General features: G+C 37.9%; 1 protein-coding gene across 2 annotated transcripts in view; it reads right to left on the bottom strand.

Moving 5' to 3' along the window:
- Positions 1–17,422, bottom strand: part of PHLPP1 (PH domain and leucine rich repeat protein phosphatase 1) — a 212,639-nt gene that overhangs the window by 99,521 nt on the left and 95,696 nt on the right. For both annotated transcript variants that reach the window (XM_078435164.2, XM_078435165.2), the window contains exons 2-3: positions 9,114–9,310; positions 2,388–2,513 (exon numbers count right to left, since the gene is read on the bottom strand). In XM_078435164.2, the coding sequence (XP_078291290.2) occupies positions 2,388–2,513; positions 9,114–9,310 (323 nt within the window). The remainder of the gene's footprint in view (positions 1–2,387; positions 2,514–9,113; positions 9,311–17,422) is intronic.

Raw genomic sequence — 17,422 nt, 5'->3', positions numbered from 1 at the left:
AAAAAGTTATTCTTCATCATTCTTTGTCATTATAACTTGTATTATAGCTCTGTGATTATTTGATGTTTTCTTTCTTGTCTGTTTGCTTATTCATCATCTGTTTCCCCAATGTAAGTGCTACTGAGAGAGAGGAATTAGACTTGTTCTTTGCTATATATCCCAGTGCATAAAACACATACTTGACTACAGAAGGTGCTTCATAAATGCTGGCTATCTTTAGAACAGTGACTTATCAGTTGGGTGGATGTTAATTAAACTCAATACCTATTAATCTTTTTGTTATTATTGTTTTAATCAAAACAATTGTCATTGGTAACCTTGATAATTTACCTGTTTACTCACATCCTTATCCATGTTTAAGAATTTATACCTCTGACTTGTTCCAAAAAGAATGTAAAGCAGCTGACTATGACACTGCATTTGGTTTAAAAGGTCAAAGCATCTCCACATAGGACATTATAGGAAACACCTGACCAACACTCTTCAAAAGTGTCAAGGTCATATGAACCACCGAAAGACTGAAAAACTGCCACAGACCAGAGGAGAAAAAGGAGACATGACAATCAAATGAAATGTGGTACTCTGGACTAAATCCTGGGACAGGAGAATGAAAAATGCTAGTAAAAAACACTAATGAAAAAGCCAGTAAAATCCAAATAAATTTTGAAGTTTAGATCAGAGTAACGTGTTAATGTTGGTTTCTTAGTTTTGACAACTCTGTCATGGTAACGTAAGATCTCTGGGAAACTGGGTGGGGCCACATGGAAACTCCCTGTACTATCTGTATAACTTTTCGCTAAATAGAAAATTATTCCAAAATAAAAAGTTTATTTAAAAAAATCAACATCTCAGGGTGCCTGGGTGGCTCAGGTCACGATCTCACAGTTCACGAGTTCAAGCCCCACATCTCGCTCACTGCTGCCAGCACAGAGCCTGCTCTCGACCCCCTGTCTCCACGCTGCCCTTCCCCCACGCGTGCACATGGGCTCTCTCTCAAAAATAAACATTTAAAATAAACACGTCCATCAATCAACATCTCCATACAGAAAAAAAATTCAATGTACTTTGACCACAGTTTGGCATTTTATTCCGAATAAAACAGAGTGTAGGCCGTTGACTTACTGCTTTGAACCCATGTAACAATTTAAATGTAAAAGCACAGTATTATTTAATATTTGTCTCCTCACATTTGCGACCACAAAAGTAATTTTAAAACGACCATTCAGATGTATTCATTGCCTCTAATAGCACATTAATTCTACAGGCATGCCGAAAGAAGCGTCATCCCTCCCATTTTCTCTAGAAGGATGCTGCCCTATGCAATTAGAACCTCCACTGGCCAACCAGGTTGGGAGAATCTTCTGAGTCCCTATCAATCTGCATTCTGCCCATCGCTTCTTCTCTAAAAGGAGGAAGCACTAATGTTCTTAAGTGCATTGCGTCATCAGACAACATAGCTTTTACTTGACAATTCACATGTAGCCAGTATTTCAAGAAGTCTTTCTAGACATTATTCTCGAATTTTCTGTTAACTGTTGACAAAGTTATTCCCTATTCATTCACTTGATAAACAATTACATCATACAGCAGTTGGGATCACACTGAACTTGGATAGCAAACTGGATTATAAATTTAAAAATATGAAAGCAAATTCCAGTGTAATGTTTCTACACCCAAGAGAGGTTTCATCATTTCATAAACACACCCAAAACCAAGGCACAAAGTACTGCAACCCACCCATTTTACACATAATTCTATAAATGTGATGTAAAAATCATCTTCACACAGAGTACCTGAAATACCAGCATTTATTCTGGCTTCCATTACACACACACACACACACACACACACACACACACACACACACGTATACTGTTTCACAGGTCATGGTGATCTCATTTAAGTAGGAGACTATTAAACAGTCAAGAAAATGACGATGTGAAAAGAAATTAAGCCATTTGAAAGGCAGAAGTTGGACAGGTGAAAGGGAGTGGCACAGATTAAACCACTTAAATGAAAAAATAGAGGAAGAGGGGAAATTTGTAACACTTCTCTGGGTATTTTGTGGTTTTGCAGTTGTCCGACCCTGGGCCAGTCCCTTAAATATTCTTAGTCTACGTTCTTTATCTACAACATTAAGATAGTAATGCCAGTCTACCCACTGAGTTCTTCTTTTTTTTTTTTTTTTTTTTTTTTTTTAGGGATAAACAGAACCCAGTAAATGAAGCACAATTTAAAAATTTTTCAGTTGGCTACTTTTCAGCCAAAATGAGCTTTCAGAAAACTAAAAAAAATATTAAGTATAATACTATACTCTGGAACTGGGTAAAGCAGAAAGCAACTCTAGCCAGCTAGAAGCTGAAAAATATTCTTGGGTAAGCACTTACCTTGGAGACTTGTCGAAGCCACCTTAAATACTCTGTGAATGTATCAAAACAAATGTAGTAAGTCTGGCTTTGGGGTCCAGAGGAGCTAAATGCTAAACAGTGCTGGTGCTTTTTCACTTCTTCTACCTATAAAAACAGAGACAAAAACGCATCAGGAAAGCAGACCATTTACATAGTTCATTAACCATACCTTAGGTCAGTGAGCCTACACAGATTTGCATCTTTCCCCATATATGTTCCTCTTAATACCTAAAACACGTAAGTTCCCGAGTCTGACTAACCAACTTGAATTACAAGGAAATCGAAAATGGGGAGTTTTATCTTCTTTAGATTTCCCCACAGTAGTCAAATTCTCTTCTTCCTGTTTAGATTGGAACAGACACCCTTTCTTATCTTTCTATATCCTCACAATAGGCTGCTGGGGTTCTTCCTTCCTTTGGGAGGAGTTTTACTTAAGACTTAAGGATTTTTACTGCAGAAGGATTTTTACTTTGAGCGACTTTTGTATTAGTCTGCATTACAACCTTTTTTAAAAAGAGGTCTTCAAGCGTGTTAAGTAAGTTTTTAAAAATTTAACGTGAGATTGAGTTTAACATGAAAGAAAACTCTACCATAAGAACTTTCAAGTCCTAATAAGGCAGCGATACAGTCAAATCAAATTTCCACTCCCAGTAAATGCTTCCTAAGCAGGAAAAGTCCAGACAATAAAGTAACATGGTATTCCACAAGCTCCTATGCTGCAGTTACAAAACTGATCACAAGTCATAAAGAGTAAGAATTTTCAAAAAGATCAGTATCACAGACTATGTTCTGGGACCAAAAGGCAATTAAAAGTTAGATGTCAATAATAAAAATTCCATTTAAAATCCAAGTGTACTGGGGTGTCTGGGTGGCTCAGTCGGTTGAGCGTCCAACTTCAGCTCAGGTCATGATCTCACAGTCTGTGAGTTTGAGCCCCGCGTCGGGCTCTGTGCTGACAGCTCAGAGCCTGGAGCCTGCTTTGGATTCTGTGCCTCCCTCTCTCTCTGCCCCTCCCCTGTTCATGCTCTGTCTTTCTCTGTCTCAAAAATAAATAAAGACATTAAAAAAAATTTTTTTTAAAATAAAATAAAATCCAAGTGTACTTAGAAAACTAGTAACACACTTCCAAACAACTAAGTAAAAAAAAAAAATAAATAATAGAAATTTAGATAGTCTTAGAACTGAACGATTAAAAAAATACATATCAAAATTTATGGAATGCAACAAAAGCAGTACATAGGGGAACATTTATAATTTTAAATACTCACATTAGAAAAGAAGGCAGAAAATTATTTTGATTGATACATGTCTCAAGAACTTAGGGGGAAAAATACCAAACCAAAAACTGAATAAATTCAAGCCATAATAAAGGTGACATCAAAAAGCAGAAATTAATGTCATGAAAACCAAATATACAACAGAGAACATGAACATTAACAAAATACTGGTTCTTTGAAAAGGCTAATAACAAAGTAAATGTCAACAGATATTAGTTCATGATATCAGCTGAAGACAGACATTAATAACATTAATAATGAAAAGAGAGATAGGCCTACAGATTAAGCAGAGATTAAAAAGAACATTATAAACAATTCTGTGGCAAAATCTCAGAAAAATACATTTTACTAACACTAAATCAAGAAAGAAAAAAAAACCGAAGGCCTACATAGTCCTATAATCATTTAAGAAACTGAATAAACAAACTTTTCCCCAAGAAATATCAGGCCCATATCATTTTATAGATGAATTCTATCAAAGTTCCAAGAAAGAGAACATTCCAAATTTGTGCAAACTCATCCACCCAACAAAAAATGAAGAAAAATACCACAAATTATTCTATAACCAAAAACAGATCAGAGTAGTAACAGAAAAAAATAATTATAGGCGAGTCTCAGTTATGAACACTTATCTTGAACAAAATGTTGCATCACAACCCAGAAATACAGAAGGAAAAAAACTATATCAAAAACAAATTGGATTTACCTCAGGAAAGGCAAGATGATTTAACATTATTGGAACTATAAAATCGTTAATCACATTAACAAATTAAAGAAGAAAACCAGGGGCGCCTGGGTGGCTCAGTTGGTTAAGTGTCCGACTTTGGCTCAGATCATGATCTCACAGCTCATGGGTTCGAGCCCCGTGTTGGGCTCTGTGCTGACAGCTCGGAGCCTAGAGCCAGCTTTGGACTCTGTGTCTCCCTCTCTCTCTGCCCCTAAACCACTAGCATCCTGTCTCTGTCTCTCTCAAAAATAAAATAAATAAACATTAAAAAAAGGAGGAGGAGGAGGAGGAGGAGGAGGAGGAGGAGGAGGAGGAGAAGACCATATGATCATCCCCACAGCTGCAGAAAAAGCATTTGGTAACATTCACCACCCATTCATCATTCATGATTAAAACTCCCAGCAAACTAAGAACACAAATAACAACTCAAGCTGACAAAGTGTATTTATCAAACATCTAAGGCAAACTTCAGTGTTAATGATGATATACCACTCTCTTTAAGATCACTGAGAAGACAAGTATCTACTGTTTCTACTCAATACTATACTAGAGTCCTGGCCATTACAGTAAGACACAAATATGTATTAAAGAAGAAAAAAATTGTCATTATTTGAATATTACATGATTAGCTACATAGTACACTCCAAAGATTCTATAGACAGTATATTAGAATAAATAAGAAAATTTAGCCAAGTGGCTGAATATAAAATCAATACTCAAAAGCCAGCTGTATTTCTATACACTAAAGACAAAATATTTTTTAATGGGACTTAAGCTAATCAATATAGACAGAAATTAGACCAGTGATTTCTGGAGGATGAGGAAAAGAGTGGAAGGAAGGGGGATAAAAGGAGCACAAGGAAACTTTCAGGGGTGATATGATCATTCTTATTCACTGTGGTGATGGTTGAATGGGTGTGTTTAGCTAGCTATACTGTTATCAAATTATCATCAAAATGTGCAGTTTAATGTCTGTCGATTATACCTCCATAAAGTTTGGTGAAGATGCAGAGAAACAGGAACACTTGTACACTGATGTGAGTGTAAAATGGTACAACAACTTTGAAAAGCAATTTGACATCATCTTGTAGCATGTGCATATGCCCTATAGTCCAGTAACTGTACCCCTAAATGTGTATCTAAGAGCAGTATTTCTCAAGGAAGTAGTTTATTTTAAGGATTTTGAATTAAACAGTTCATTGTACATTGTGCAGGACTGTCTAACACTTCGTGTGAATTTTTTTTCCCTGAGCCCCTGCCCTGTAAAGGCCGATAGTGTCCCCTTGCACCAAATATATTGGTATTAACCAAACACTCTACTTTCCACGTTTCCCAGACTTTCCGCAGTCAAGGTGAAGTCATGTGACTAGTTCTGGCCAATGAGCCACGAGCAGAAGTGGCATGTGCCACTTCTGCATCCAAATATACAAAAGCCAGTTTATGACTCTCCAGTTACCTCTTCCCTTGCTTAAGCACCAAAGGAAGGTTGCATGTTCCAAATGTTACAAGGGAGCAGAGCAGGCTGGGTCCCTGTACAGTTATGTGAAAAAAGAAATCTCTACCAATCTACAGTGGACGTTTAGTGGAATGAGAAAATTTAAGTCACTGACATCTGGGGGGGATTTGTCACCATAGCATAATTTAGCTTACATCAACTGATACGTTGACTGTTCAATCACTTCACAATCAAAACACTTGCACATATTATCCAATGTCCCCTTTGGGCACAGTACCTCTGAGAACTACTGTCCTAGAAAAACTACTTGTGTACCAGGAGGCATATCAACATAAGCCCATTTTGGCAGAATCATTTATAATGACAAAAAACTAGAAGCAACCCAATGTCCAACAGGAAAATTACTTAAGAAATTATGAGAATTTAGAACACTTACAGAGGGAAACGTTATACAGAAATGAAAACCACATACAGAAAGCAACATAGAATCTTATTATGAAACATAATACTGAGTGAAAAAATTCAATCACAGAAGCCCACACATGGTATGATACCAATTTCATTCAGATCAAAAACAAGCAAAACATAGTTACATCATAAAACTTATTTTAAAAAAGAAAATGATGAATACATATTCTAGGACAATGGGTGGATACCTTTGGGGTTGGGGGATACCAGTGGGGCAGATGTAAAGAGAACACAGGTAGAAAACATTGGTGTTTATATGGCTGTGATTCCTAAACTGAATAGCAGTAGGTAAATGGTTATTCAATTTATTATGCATCATAATTTAACAAATATTAAGTAAAATATTAAAATGTTACATCTAAAAACCGATGTTAAATTCTACAGGATAAATTAAATATAATGTAATACTTGCACAATGAATAGAAACTTATCTATTAAATAATTTTCCCCAACAATGAAATTTTAAGAGTGCTTCATTTAGCTTTATATTTGGAATTCGACATTTGAAAATGTGAATTAATGATCATGCTCAAGTAGTGTTGTGTTTGATTTATCAGCAATTATTGCTAGGTTATGGCCAATCTATCTCACACTTCATTTCTAGCTCTGCTTCATAAATATTTTAAAAACAAAACCAAAAACCTTCCATTTACTCTTAGCTTTTCCTTCAACAGAATAAAACGGAATGAGCAGAATGAAAAAAGGAACAGATACACATTAATGAAAACTCAGACGGCAAAGAGTGAGTTATTTTTCCCTAACTCGGTCAACAGGTTTTAAAAGACTGTTTTTCCACATACTCAATTATTTTTAAAGGCATAGTACAAAACAGGTTTTACAAGGTTTGTCTGTGAGAAAAGGAAGCCATTTCAATTCATTCAATGGTAGAAGTCCATCCAATAACAGGCCTGGGAAACAAGACAAGTCTCTAGCCCTGAATGAAAATGCTAATTATAACTTGATCTTCTGAACCTTATCTGAACATTCCACTACTTTCCTGCCTCAGCTTCTCTGAGCACAATAATCTTTCTGGCCATCTCCTTCATATGTCAAAAGATTTTTCACCCTTCAAGTTCCACCATAATTGCTACCTCCTTCATCACAGAATTCCCCGATTCCCCCAGAACAAAATGTAATCTCTCTGCACTACTTTTTTGCATCTCTCTTAGAGCAGATTTTATTGTGTCCATCCTTCATCTCCGGATAGTAAATTATAAGCAATTCAAAGGCAGGGATGATGACTTATCCATCTTGGTATTTCTGGGGCACCAAGCAAAGTGGCTTCCCCACAGAGGTTATTTAATAAATAGTTATATTAAATTTGCCTAAGCAAACACCTAACATCATAGAGAAGAAAGAAATAGACTGTTGACCTAACAGGGCATCAAACATCAAATATGCATTTTTAATGATGACCTATTGGAGTAGTAACGATGACCAATTTTTCAGAATTCAATCCAAAGGACAAAATCTTCAGTAATAAGACACCAGTAACTCTTCAATGCTCAGACAAAAGTTAAGTAATGGCTTCAAAATAGATGACTGAAATAGATCTAAATGTACCTTGCAGCCTGGCCAGAATCTTTTTTAAATGATCAAGTATTAGTCTTCTTAGGATTAGACTGTCTAATAGCAGAGGGGCGGGTAGGGAACTGACATGGGCTATTCACATAAGGAGAGACTACTTTAAATTATGAATGAAGAATGAATTTGCTACATAGCAAGTGAATAATAATGGCATTTAGTACTGCACACATCTGATTTTACCTAATTCATTCCTAATCCCTGGAATAAACAGATCAAATATTTGCCAATTTTAAAAAGTTCACTTCAACAAAAGTGGTGTTTTTATTTTCCCCTCTATTTATATCCTCCACGTTCTGCTGTCTTTCCCATGCCCATTCAGGGAAGAAAACAGTAAAGAAAATATTTGCTTAATATGCCCCCAATTTTCACACACCCTTTTCTTCATCCAAATTTGCCTTCCCATTTATTAAAAGATTATCCTATCATTTAAAAATCAGGAAATACTAACATATAATTATGGTAATGATACATCTACCAACACTTGGGAATTAATAAATTGACATGGCAAAAAAAAGAATGTAACATTTTCCCAAGCAATTTGGTTCTATTTCATAAATGATAAGAATAAAATAATTGACATGCCCAAAGAAAAGCAGCTAGCAATGTTGGGAATAACTATCAGCCATATCACAGCTCTTCTCTGAAACAAGGTAACATTTCAATTTCAAAAATTATGAATGGCTAAACTGATAAACTAAAAAATGCTAACTTCACTGGTCACTAAACAAAAATAAACAGAGAGGTAGGGCAAAGTTGGATCAAAGATTCATGCAAGAGAGAAAGAGTCTAACCTTTGGTAAGAATGCTTGAATGATCCTTAAGCCCCGGACTTAAGGATCATTATTCTATCCGACACAAGATACACTCAAGATATCAAGAGATGTCTGCTAATAAAGAATAACTTCTCATCTGTAGCCTAAAATATAACACTGACTTTTAGTTGCTCTGTTTCAGGTCTGTAAATAAGATGCATGTACCAATAAAGTGATCGTCACCAGGGCCTCGCGTGAGCCGATGCGTGGCCATTTTCCACAACTCCACCATTCAACAATGCCCACTGGTGGAGCAAAACAGGAATTGAGTAAGACCTCAGATGAGTGAAAACCATGGACCCCGTATTACAGAAATGGCTCAAAGTGAGCTTAATAACACTGGGGAACCCGTTAGCATTTTGTTCATTTTAAACTTACTTTTCCACCAATGAGAGGCAGAACATGCATCTTTCCGGCCCAGCTGTCTTTCACAGATGACACCATCAGGCAGGTCCCACACAGGATGACTTGGCGTCTGGCCCATCGGTTCACCGGCAACTGCATTTTGCCTTTACGGACGTTATACATTCCTGAGAGCTGAATCCGTTCAGAGCCACCAGTGCTGTGGGGTTTTCCTGAAACAAACACGCAAACATCTGAGTCCAAAGAAATGAGTTTTCAACTCGTTGGCATACCAGATAAACCACCTGGACCACAGAGAATAATTATGGGCAACGACCTAATTTATAATCAAGAGAGTCTGAAATGTGCAGTAATACAACTATGGTAAGAACTACCACATCTACCTCACACGTGCATTTTAATTTTGGGCGAAGAAGAGCTTTTTCCTTAAAACCCAAGGAAACGACCATTTTAACTCCTCTGTTACAACCCAAGTGTTATTTTCTTCTATGTCCTCCACCATTTTTGTTTACATTTAAAAAAGGGATGACTTCAAGATTTTTATAAATGGCTCGAGTTAATTTCAGTACACTTGGAAGAAAACATTACAGACCAAGATAGGAAAATAACCTTCAAGATTTGGCATTTAATGAAACTAATCTGTTGTAATGAAATTAACTGATGACATTCTTCCTTCTACACTGACTCAATGTACACGTACTATTAAGGAGATGGAAAATAAGTAACTTTTCTAATAAGAAAATACTACTTGGTGGCAATGGTTAAGTCCTCAAAGACAGACTTAATGCCAATTCTATGAAGGTTGGTGAGTGGTGCCTCTTGTGCCTCAGGAAGACAGAGACACAGGGAGATGCACTGAGCCTCGGAGACAAAGAGGGCACTGGGAAAGATCTTAAGAGTCTTTATTTCCAAGCTGGAAATGAATCTGGCAGAATGACTTGCAGACAAGTCCCATCAACTAGATGGGAGAACTCCTGTGACTCACGTGTCATAGCGTTATAAACAAGGAGAAAAACATTGCCAGTTGTAGACATTGAATGTATAGTATCAAAGAGGACCGAAACCCACTCTCAGAAATAAATTAATGAGAGACACGTGTCCTCGCATAGGACCCAAGCCAGAAGTGTTCTATTTACTTGGAAATTTGCCTAGTTGCCAAAGGCTAGCAGAAGAAACATATTCAAGAGACATTATATTCTTGTGAATATTAAGAACTAACATAAATACCAAGTAGTTTTGGTAGATGTCTAATACCTACTGGAGAAGGAAACGAAAAGAGCACCAGCACCAAAAATAGATCTCAAGAGATCCAGCGTGTTGGAACCATCCCAATACATACCTTTGGGCAGAAATAACAAAACCAGCAGGTTTGAATTTCACTTCCTCTTTCTCCCGGTACATCAGAATGTTTTATAAAATAGATACTGCACACTACATAATTTTGCTGGGGCCGGGCCAGCATGGAGTGTAACAGTGGTTCAGCTATTTAAACTTGGTGCCCAGCAAACAACTACACAGCTGCCACCCGCAAGGGAGCTGAGGGCCCCGCTGAATTGTTCAGTCACCAGATGCTAATGCCCCACAAAGAGATAGGAAGCCCAGGAGACTTCACATCAGACACGACTTGCCAAAGGCTGCCAATGATGGATCAGACCACAGTCAGTCGCTTGTCCCCTTCTGTACTAGTTCATTTACACCGAGAAAGAAAACGCTCAGACTCCCAGGCTAAGAGCTCCTTTCTACATGACAGACATTTCCTGTCGGAAAGAAGCGCAAGATTACTAGATTTCGAAACTCCAATCTCCACAAATGTAATAAAGTAACACAGGCTAACGAGAGATCTGATCTAAATATGTATACGTGTGTGTGCATGGGCACACACACACACACACAAGCCTACATACAGACTAATGAATGCAAAGGAGACATTTTATTTAGCCCCATCTGAGAATGGCTTTGAGGACACATGTTAACCTGTCACATTTATGTAGATCTGTGAGTAGAAATTAATGAAAAAGACAACAGGGGTACATAAAGACAGCCCTTCAATTCTCCCAACTCCACAAAAATCCTACAGAAAGTCCCAGAACAAATCACCAGATAGAGTGGACTATATATCCCGGAGATATATATATATCTATATATATATATCTATATATGTATCTATAGATATATATATATGTGCATATATATAGATATATATATATATGTGCATATATATAGATATATAGATATATATATATATAGAGAGAGAGGAAGAGTATGGACACATCAACAGAGATAGGTTTTTTATTCTCTAGTTAGAAAAATTCCCAAAGTGCCTGAATAGTCTTGGAGCCTAATGGTAAGATCAGTCTGTCCTTGGAAAGCCCTAAACATCCCAGCCTGAATCAAACCCCTCCTTGTCTTGTTCTGAGTGAATTTCAATATCCTTGTTGTCTGCTCCCTCCCTGGGTGTTCCAGATCACACACGCCCTCGGGACTTGCTGTGTACCAAACAGGGCTCCGGGGAATATGGAGATGAATAAGACTCTACACCTAGGCAATCAGCCACGTGCACCCTCCTTTGCGTCAGACTTCTTTATTCTATGACATAGGAATTATTTTCTCTCTCCCTGCCAACTCTCAAACTTCTCATTTCGGAGGAATTCCAACTGTCCCATGCTCCAATAAATATTGACAACACCAAGTGACCAATGCCTGCCAATTCAAAGTTGGATCGGTCGTGAAAACTTTTACTTTAGCAATGTTACTCTAATTCCCTGCAGGTTTAAGGCATTTCTTACATGACGCAGGAGGAAAGATAGACAGCAAAAGCAAGTATTTCAAGCTGAGATAGAGACCTGACCACAGCAATGTTTACTGCAGTCTACTTCAGTTTCATCTATCGGCAGAGAATTTTACTAAATAAATGATTCAAAGTATTTATTCATTTAAGGGAAACTACGGTCTGTTCTGCTACAGTATGTGATTCATTAATACCAATGAGCTCATATGATTGTAAATAGAGGACTGGTGTCATTTTAACATGCTGTATTATGTTGGTTCATAAAGATTTACTCTAGGCAAAAGGAGCCAGATTGGTAGAATTCTAACTTTCAACAGCAAAGGGAAAAACCCACAGTAAATACACCGTCTCTGCACCCACAAGATAGCATTACTACTGTTCTGTTACTGTGCATTTTTAATATTCCTTAAGGCAACTCAACTTCCAGCCTGCCTGGGCTGCCTGGGTTAGCTCCTGCAGCCCCATCGTTACTTTTGTTAGTATTTTGGTTATAAAGATGCATGAACTTAGAGTCCTACCCCCTTCCAACTGCATTTTCCCGTAAACTTTTATTTCTCATTTACAATTGTGGAGAACAGGAAAATTTTCAGGAACATCTACAGAGTAACAGAAACACCTGTTTTAACTCTAAGACCGTTGAAACAGCAGAGAAGTAAGTACAAATTTGCCTGTTGCCAATTACATGCCTTTGCGAAATATATAACCACGTCTATCATTGCAGTGGCTTAAAAAGACTCCATAAAATTCTTTTAAACTCTTCCCCTCAAGAGAGGAGTCTTAACTCCACTCCTCTTGCATGTGGACAGTACTTAGTGACTGGCTTCTAACAAAGAGAATGTGGCAAAAGTGAAGCAACTTCTGAAACCAGGTCGTAAAGGGCATCTAATCTCCTCCTTGCTCTCTCTCTAGGATCACTCCCTCTGGAGAAACCAGCTGCCCTGTCACAAGGACACTCTGGAGACCCTACGAAAAGGCCAACAAGGTGAGGCACTGAAATTTCCGGCCAACAGCCAGCAAGGAAGTGAGGCCCCTTTTCACCAGCCGCGTGACTGAGCCATATTGGAAGCAGATCCCCCAGCTCCAGGCAAGCCCACGGAACCGCTGCCCCCAAATCATCTCGACGGCGGACCTCAGGATACTTGAGCCACAACCACCCAGCTAAGCTGCTCCTCAATTCCCGATTCCGAGAAACTAGAATAAATGTGTGGTATTTGAAGCCATGAAGTTTTGGGCCAATAACTAATACAACTTTACTAAGTCGGTGTCAGTTCTATTTACCCAAACATAGCATTACTTTAATAACCCACTTTCCCCTAAAATAATCCACAGAACTTTGTACAAATAGTAAAGGTCTACTGTAATCAGAAATATTAACAAACAAGAATAAGAATAGTATATAAAGCAATCACGACGTCCGCAACTTAAGAGAACGTTAGTATTCATGATGATACGGCACCAAAACCTAAGAGAGCCTGATCACTGCATAAAAACCAATGGAAGAATTTACCATGCCCCTAGAGCTGGAAATGGTCAGGAATAAGTGAAAACATTCAACCCTCACCTGACCTTCTCTACCTTTAGAGCTTAGACTGACGAAACTCTAAAGCATGTTTCTTATTGCATATAAATCCTTAAATCCTTCTTGACTACCTTCAGTGACAGAAAGACTGAATTAAATTACTTGCCTAGGGTCATTTCAAGAGCTGGCAGAAGGATTTCAACAGCCCATAACAAGGTCTAGAGACCTGAGCACTGAACTGGCACCTGGGAATTTGGTCTCACAGCTGAAAGGCTAAACAGGCTCAGCGAGACGTGCTGGCAGGAGCTTTGAAACAGATTTAAGACTAGCTGCTTTTAGCTAATGGAAATGACAACCAGCTGCTAAATAGATTTGGGGAGGGTTAATTTGTGTATCAGATCAAAATATATAAAGTCAACTGCCCAATAAATCTTGCTTCTTACTGACAGCTACTCAATTCGATTAGGTTTATTTGTAGCCCCCAAATTACCATAGACTCTTTTCCCTGAGCAATCTCATGCCTTGAACGTTTCTCTAATCTCTAAATTCTTGAATACCACTGGAGCTTACAATTTCCCTTATAATATTAATTAAAACAGCACCTGGAAAATGTGAGCTACCTCTTCATATTCTTATAGATGCTGTAAACACAGAGCCAATATAATTTTTGAAAAAATCCACCAAAGCAAAATCGAAATAAAACTATAGTAAAATTAACCATGAACTTAAAAAAATCCAAAAAGTCGAAGTAATGAAGATGATTACTACAACATACATTCTACGTAATACATAACAAGCGATACTAAATTCAAATGCCACAAGAAAATGCTGAATGAAGGAAGACAAGTTACAGCGGAGGGCCTCAAACTTCAGCATGCACCAAAATCACCTGAAAGGCTTGCTAAAAACAGATTGCAGGGCTCCATTACCCAGAGTTTCTGATTCAGTAATCCTAGGTGGGGGTGGGATATTCTGCTGATGCTGTGGGTCTAGGACCACCATGAGACCCACTGGGTTACAGCATTAGGTTAACAATGTTTTTTCAACCAGGTGATCATCAGCATTTGCTTGATAAACCTTGACCAAGGAAGCAAGTGCATCAATTTGGGAAAAGGATGACAAAGGCAACCAGGAATGAATGAGAGAGCAGGTGCTGCCTTTATACCCGCTCGTCCCTCTTTCTTCCCTCACTTCCTGTCCTCACAAGGAACTTGATTCATCTCTCAGACATCTTTAAAGTTCCCTCCATTCCATCATCAAAATTACTCCTTTGTTGTCAGAATACCTGCTGCTCACGTCTCTTCTTGGGATGTATATTTAGAGAAGGTATTTTCTTCAAAGGTGGGTTTCATTACAATCTTGAATTCACAGAGTACATAACCCTTCCCTGCTTTATGTGTGTCTTCAGCTCCGTTCCAGGAGCCATACGTGGTTAGCTGGTGTAGCCTCCCCTTATTAACTTCACATTTGGCAAAGAAAACACATTTGAGAAATGTCATCAAATCAACCTTCACCTGTCAGGTCAGTGTCTTTGCCATCTGTTCCCTCCCTGAAATGGCAGTCTCATCTCTCTGTGCAGAATCAGACCATACCTTGAGAGCCTTTTCAACATTCTCTTGAGTTTTCTTTCTCATTGGATGAGCGATTTTTTTCCTTGGCTAGAAAAATCACTGTAACGGTTTCACAAACTTTTTGTTGTCCTTTCCCTTATGGTGCATGGTAGACTTGTTCAGGTCCGCAGGTTTGTTAAGCCTCAGCCACATCCAACATTCTCAAATTACCTACAACTTCTATTTTCTGGCTAAAAACCATCATTTTGGTAGACGGGAGAATTTTCGTCACCTGCTTTCCCAGCTGGCTTTATTTTTGTCATCCTTCTCCACAAAGGATAATGTCATAAGGCAACAAGCATTCAAGCATGAAACACCACGAGTGAGGAGAAACAGCTGAACTTCTCAGAAACAACGGGCAACAGGCCTCATGGTATGCTTGATTCAAATTTAGGCCTCAGAATCATTACAAATTACTATTTATCAGGAGGCTTTGGAAGCCTTGGGAGGATTAAATATTAAGTCTGAGAATGCCTAAGGTCTAGTATACCCATAACAGCTCGCAAAAGAAAAACCATACTCACTCCCTCCTTTAGATAAAATTGTGACTTGTGTCAGAGGTGATGCGTACTGCTGTGGGTGTGGAAATCAGGGTGATGAGGCTAGACAGCTCCATCACTCCAGCTAAGTTTTCCCTGTGAGAGGCTTTTCTTAGGAGGGTTGTGAAGTTCCAAAGAGGCGTGCATGCGTTCATAAGTAAATGCTAAAATAAGAATTCTAAACTCACGCATGAATGATTTGGGGATAATCCACACCACTACCCCACTTTCCTAGTTAAAAAAAAAAAAAAAGACCCGACACGTTTGTTCCCTTTGCTGGTAGGAACAGACTTTGGCCGAGATGACTTGAGAAGGTTACAAAGAGCAATGTCCACACCATCACATTCAGACCCAATGTGATTCAAAACGCTTATCCCCAGCAGTTCTCTCTGGGAGGCGGGGTTAGGGTTGATGTTCCACTTTATAACACATGTCCGTAACGTTTAAGTTTTATAACAAAAACAAAGATTCCAAGAGGAAAGCAATTTCCTAATTCCTCTCTACTGCATTACGTAATAGTTAGCTACCTACCTTTTCCCCTACAAGGTTGTTCACACTAAAGACACTGAGTCCAGATTCAGATGTTCCAAAATGGACCTTAAAACTTACTGTGTACAAACGTCGCCTCAGAAATGTCTGAAACTCACCCATTTCAAATAATGACCATCCTTCCAACTTATTAGGAATCTCAAGAAAAAAAAAATCGCAAAACCTCCCATAATTGGCCCATTCCTATAATTTACCTATAGGTAACTATGGGAAACCTGATGAGCTTTATTTTAAGCCTTCTCAGAGTAACACACAAAATCCACAAAGTCCTCACTTATTTTCTGTTACTATTTCAAATGCAGCCCAATCATCCAAAGTTTAGAAGAAAGGGTAGTAAAAAACAACAAAATAAACCTAATTCTACTTTCTTCGTAGTATTACAAACAATTTTGGTGAATTTTTTCCATTTTTTATTTGCAGATCATTTATATACTTATACACACCATCTTATGTCCTGCCTCTTCCAACTACACACTTTCCCAAGTTGTCAGTCGTTATATCTTAAAGACTTGCAAGATATGCTATAAATTATCTTTTGTTTCCTCATTTCATTACTGAGGACTGTTTCCAAATTTTCATTGTACGAATTGCTGAATCAAAGAGCCTGATTTTACCAGTTCTTCCTAGGCAGCAAGTCTAAATCAGCTATAAATCAGCAAAATAAGCAAAATGAGCAAGAATAAGTATGCTTCCACTACTGAATATTTTCCCCCAAAGGAATGAGTGACCTTTACAGACATCCTAAGAACATATGAAAGAAACAAAAGCACAGTAAACCATACTATTAATAAAAATGAACCCACACCCACTCTCTACATGGAAATAGGTTTCAGATTGCTGATACCAGTAGATATATTTGAATACGACATGGGAAGTCTCTGCTTTTTAAAGAATGATTAAAAGAAAATAGACCACACAAGCAAAAGAAAGAGGAAAAAAAACATCTAATTTTTCTGATGAAAACATTTGTTAACATTTGTACACAGGCAAATAGCATTCTGACTTTATCCAGCACTCTGTATTGTTTTCCCAATCCCGGATAACTTTTTACCAAAGGGGTAAAGTCAGAGGGAGAGGTTACTCTGCACTGAGTCACTAACTGGCTGTGACTACGAGGAACGGCAAAACACTTAGCAATGGATTAAAAAATAATAATAATAATGAAATTCCCAGGCAACCACAATGAAAATAGTTGTAAATGACTGTCATGGATTTTACACTGTTTGTTATCATGAAAGCATATTTAATAAATCTTTCAGATCTAGGGTACTGATTTAATTCCTTGGTGACTTGGTCACTTATTCACAAGTAAGTCCTTT

Source organism: Panthera onca, chromosome D3, assembly GCF_046562875.1.
Source record: "Panthera onca isolate mPanOnc1 chromosome D3, mPanOnc1 haplotype 2, whole genome shotgun sequence".
In the NCBI taxonomy this organism is placed as follows: Eukaryota; Metazoa; Chordata; class Mammalia; order Carnivora; family Felidae; genus Panthera; species Panthera onca.
The sequence above is the reverse complement of the archived record's forward strand: the minus strand, read 5'-3'. Positions and strand labels throughout refer to the sequence as shown.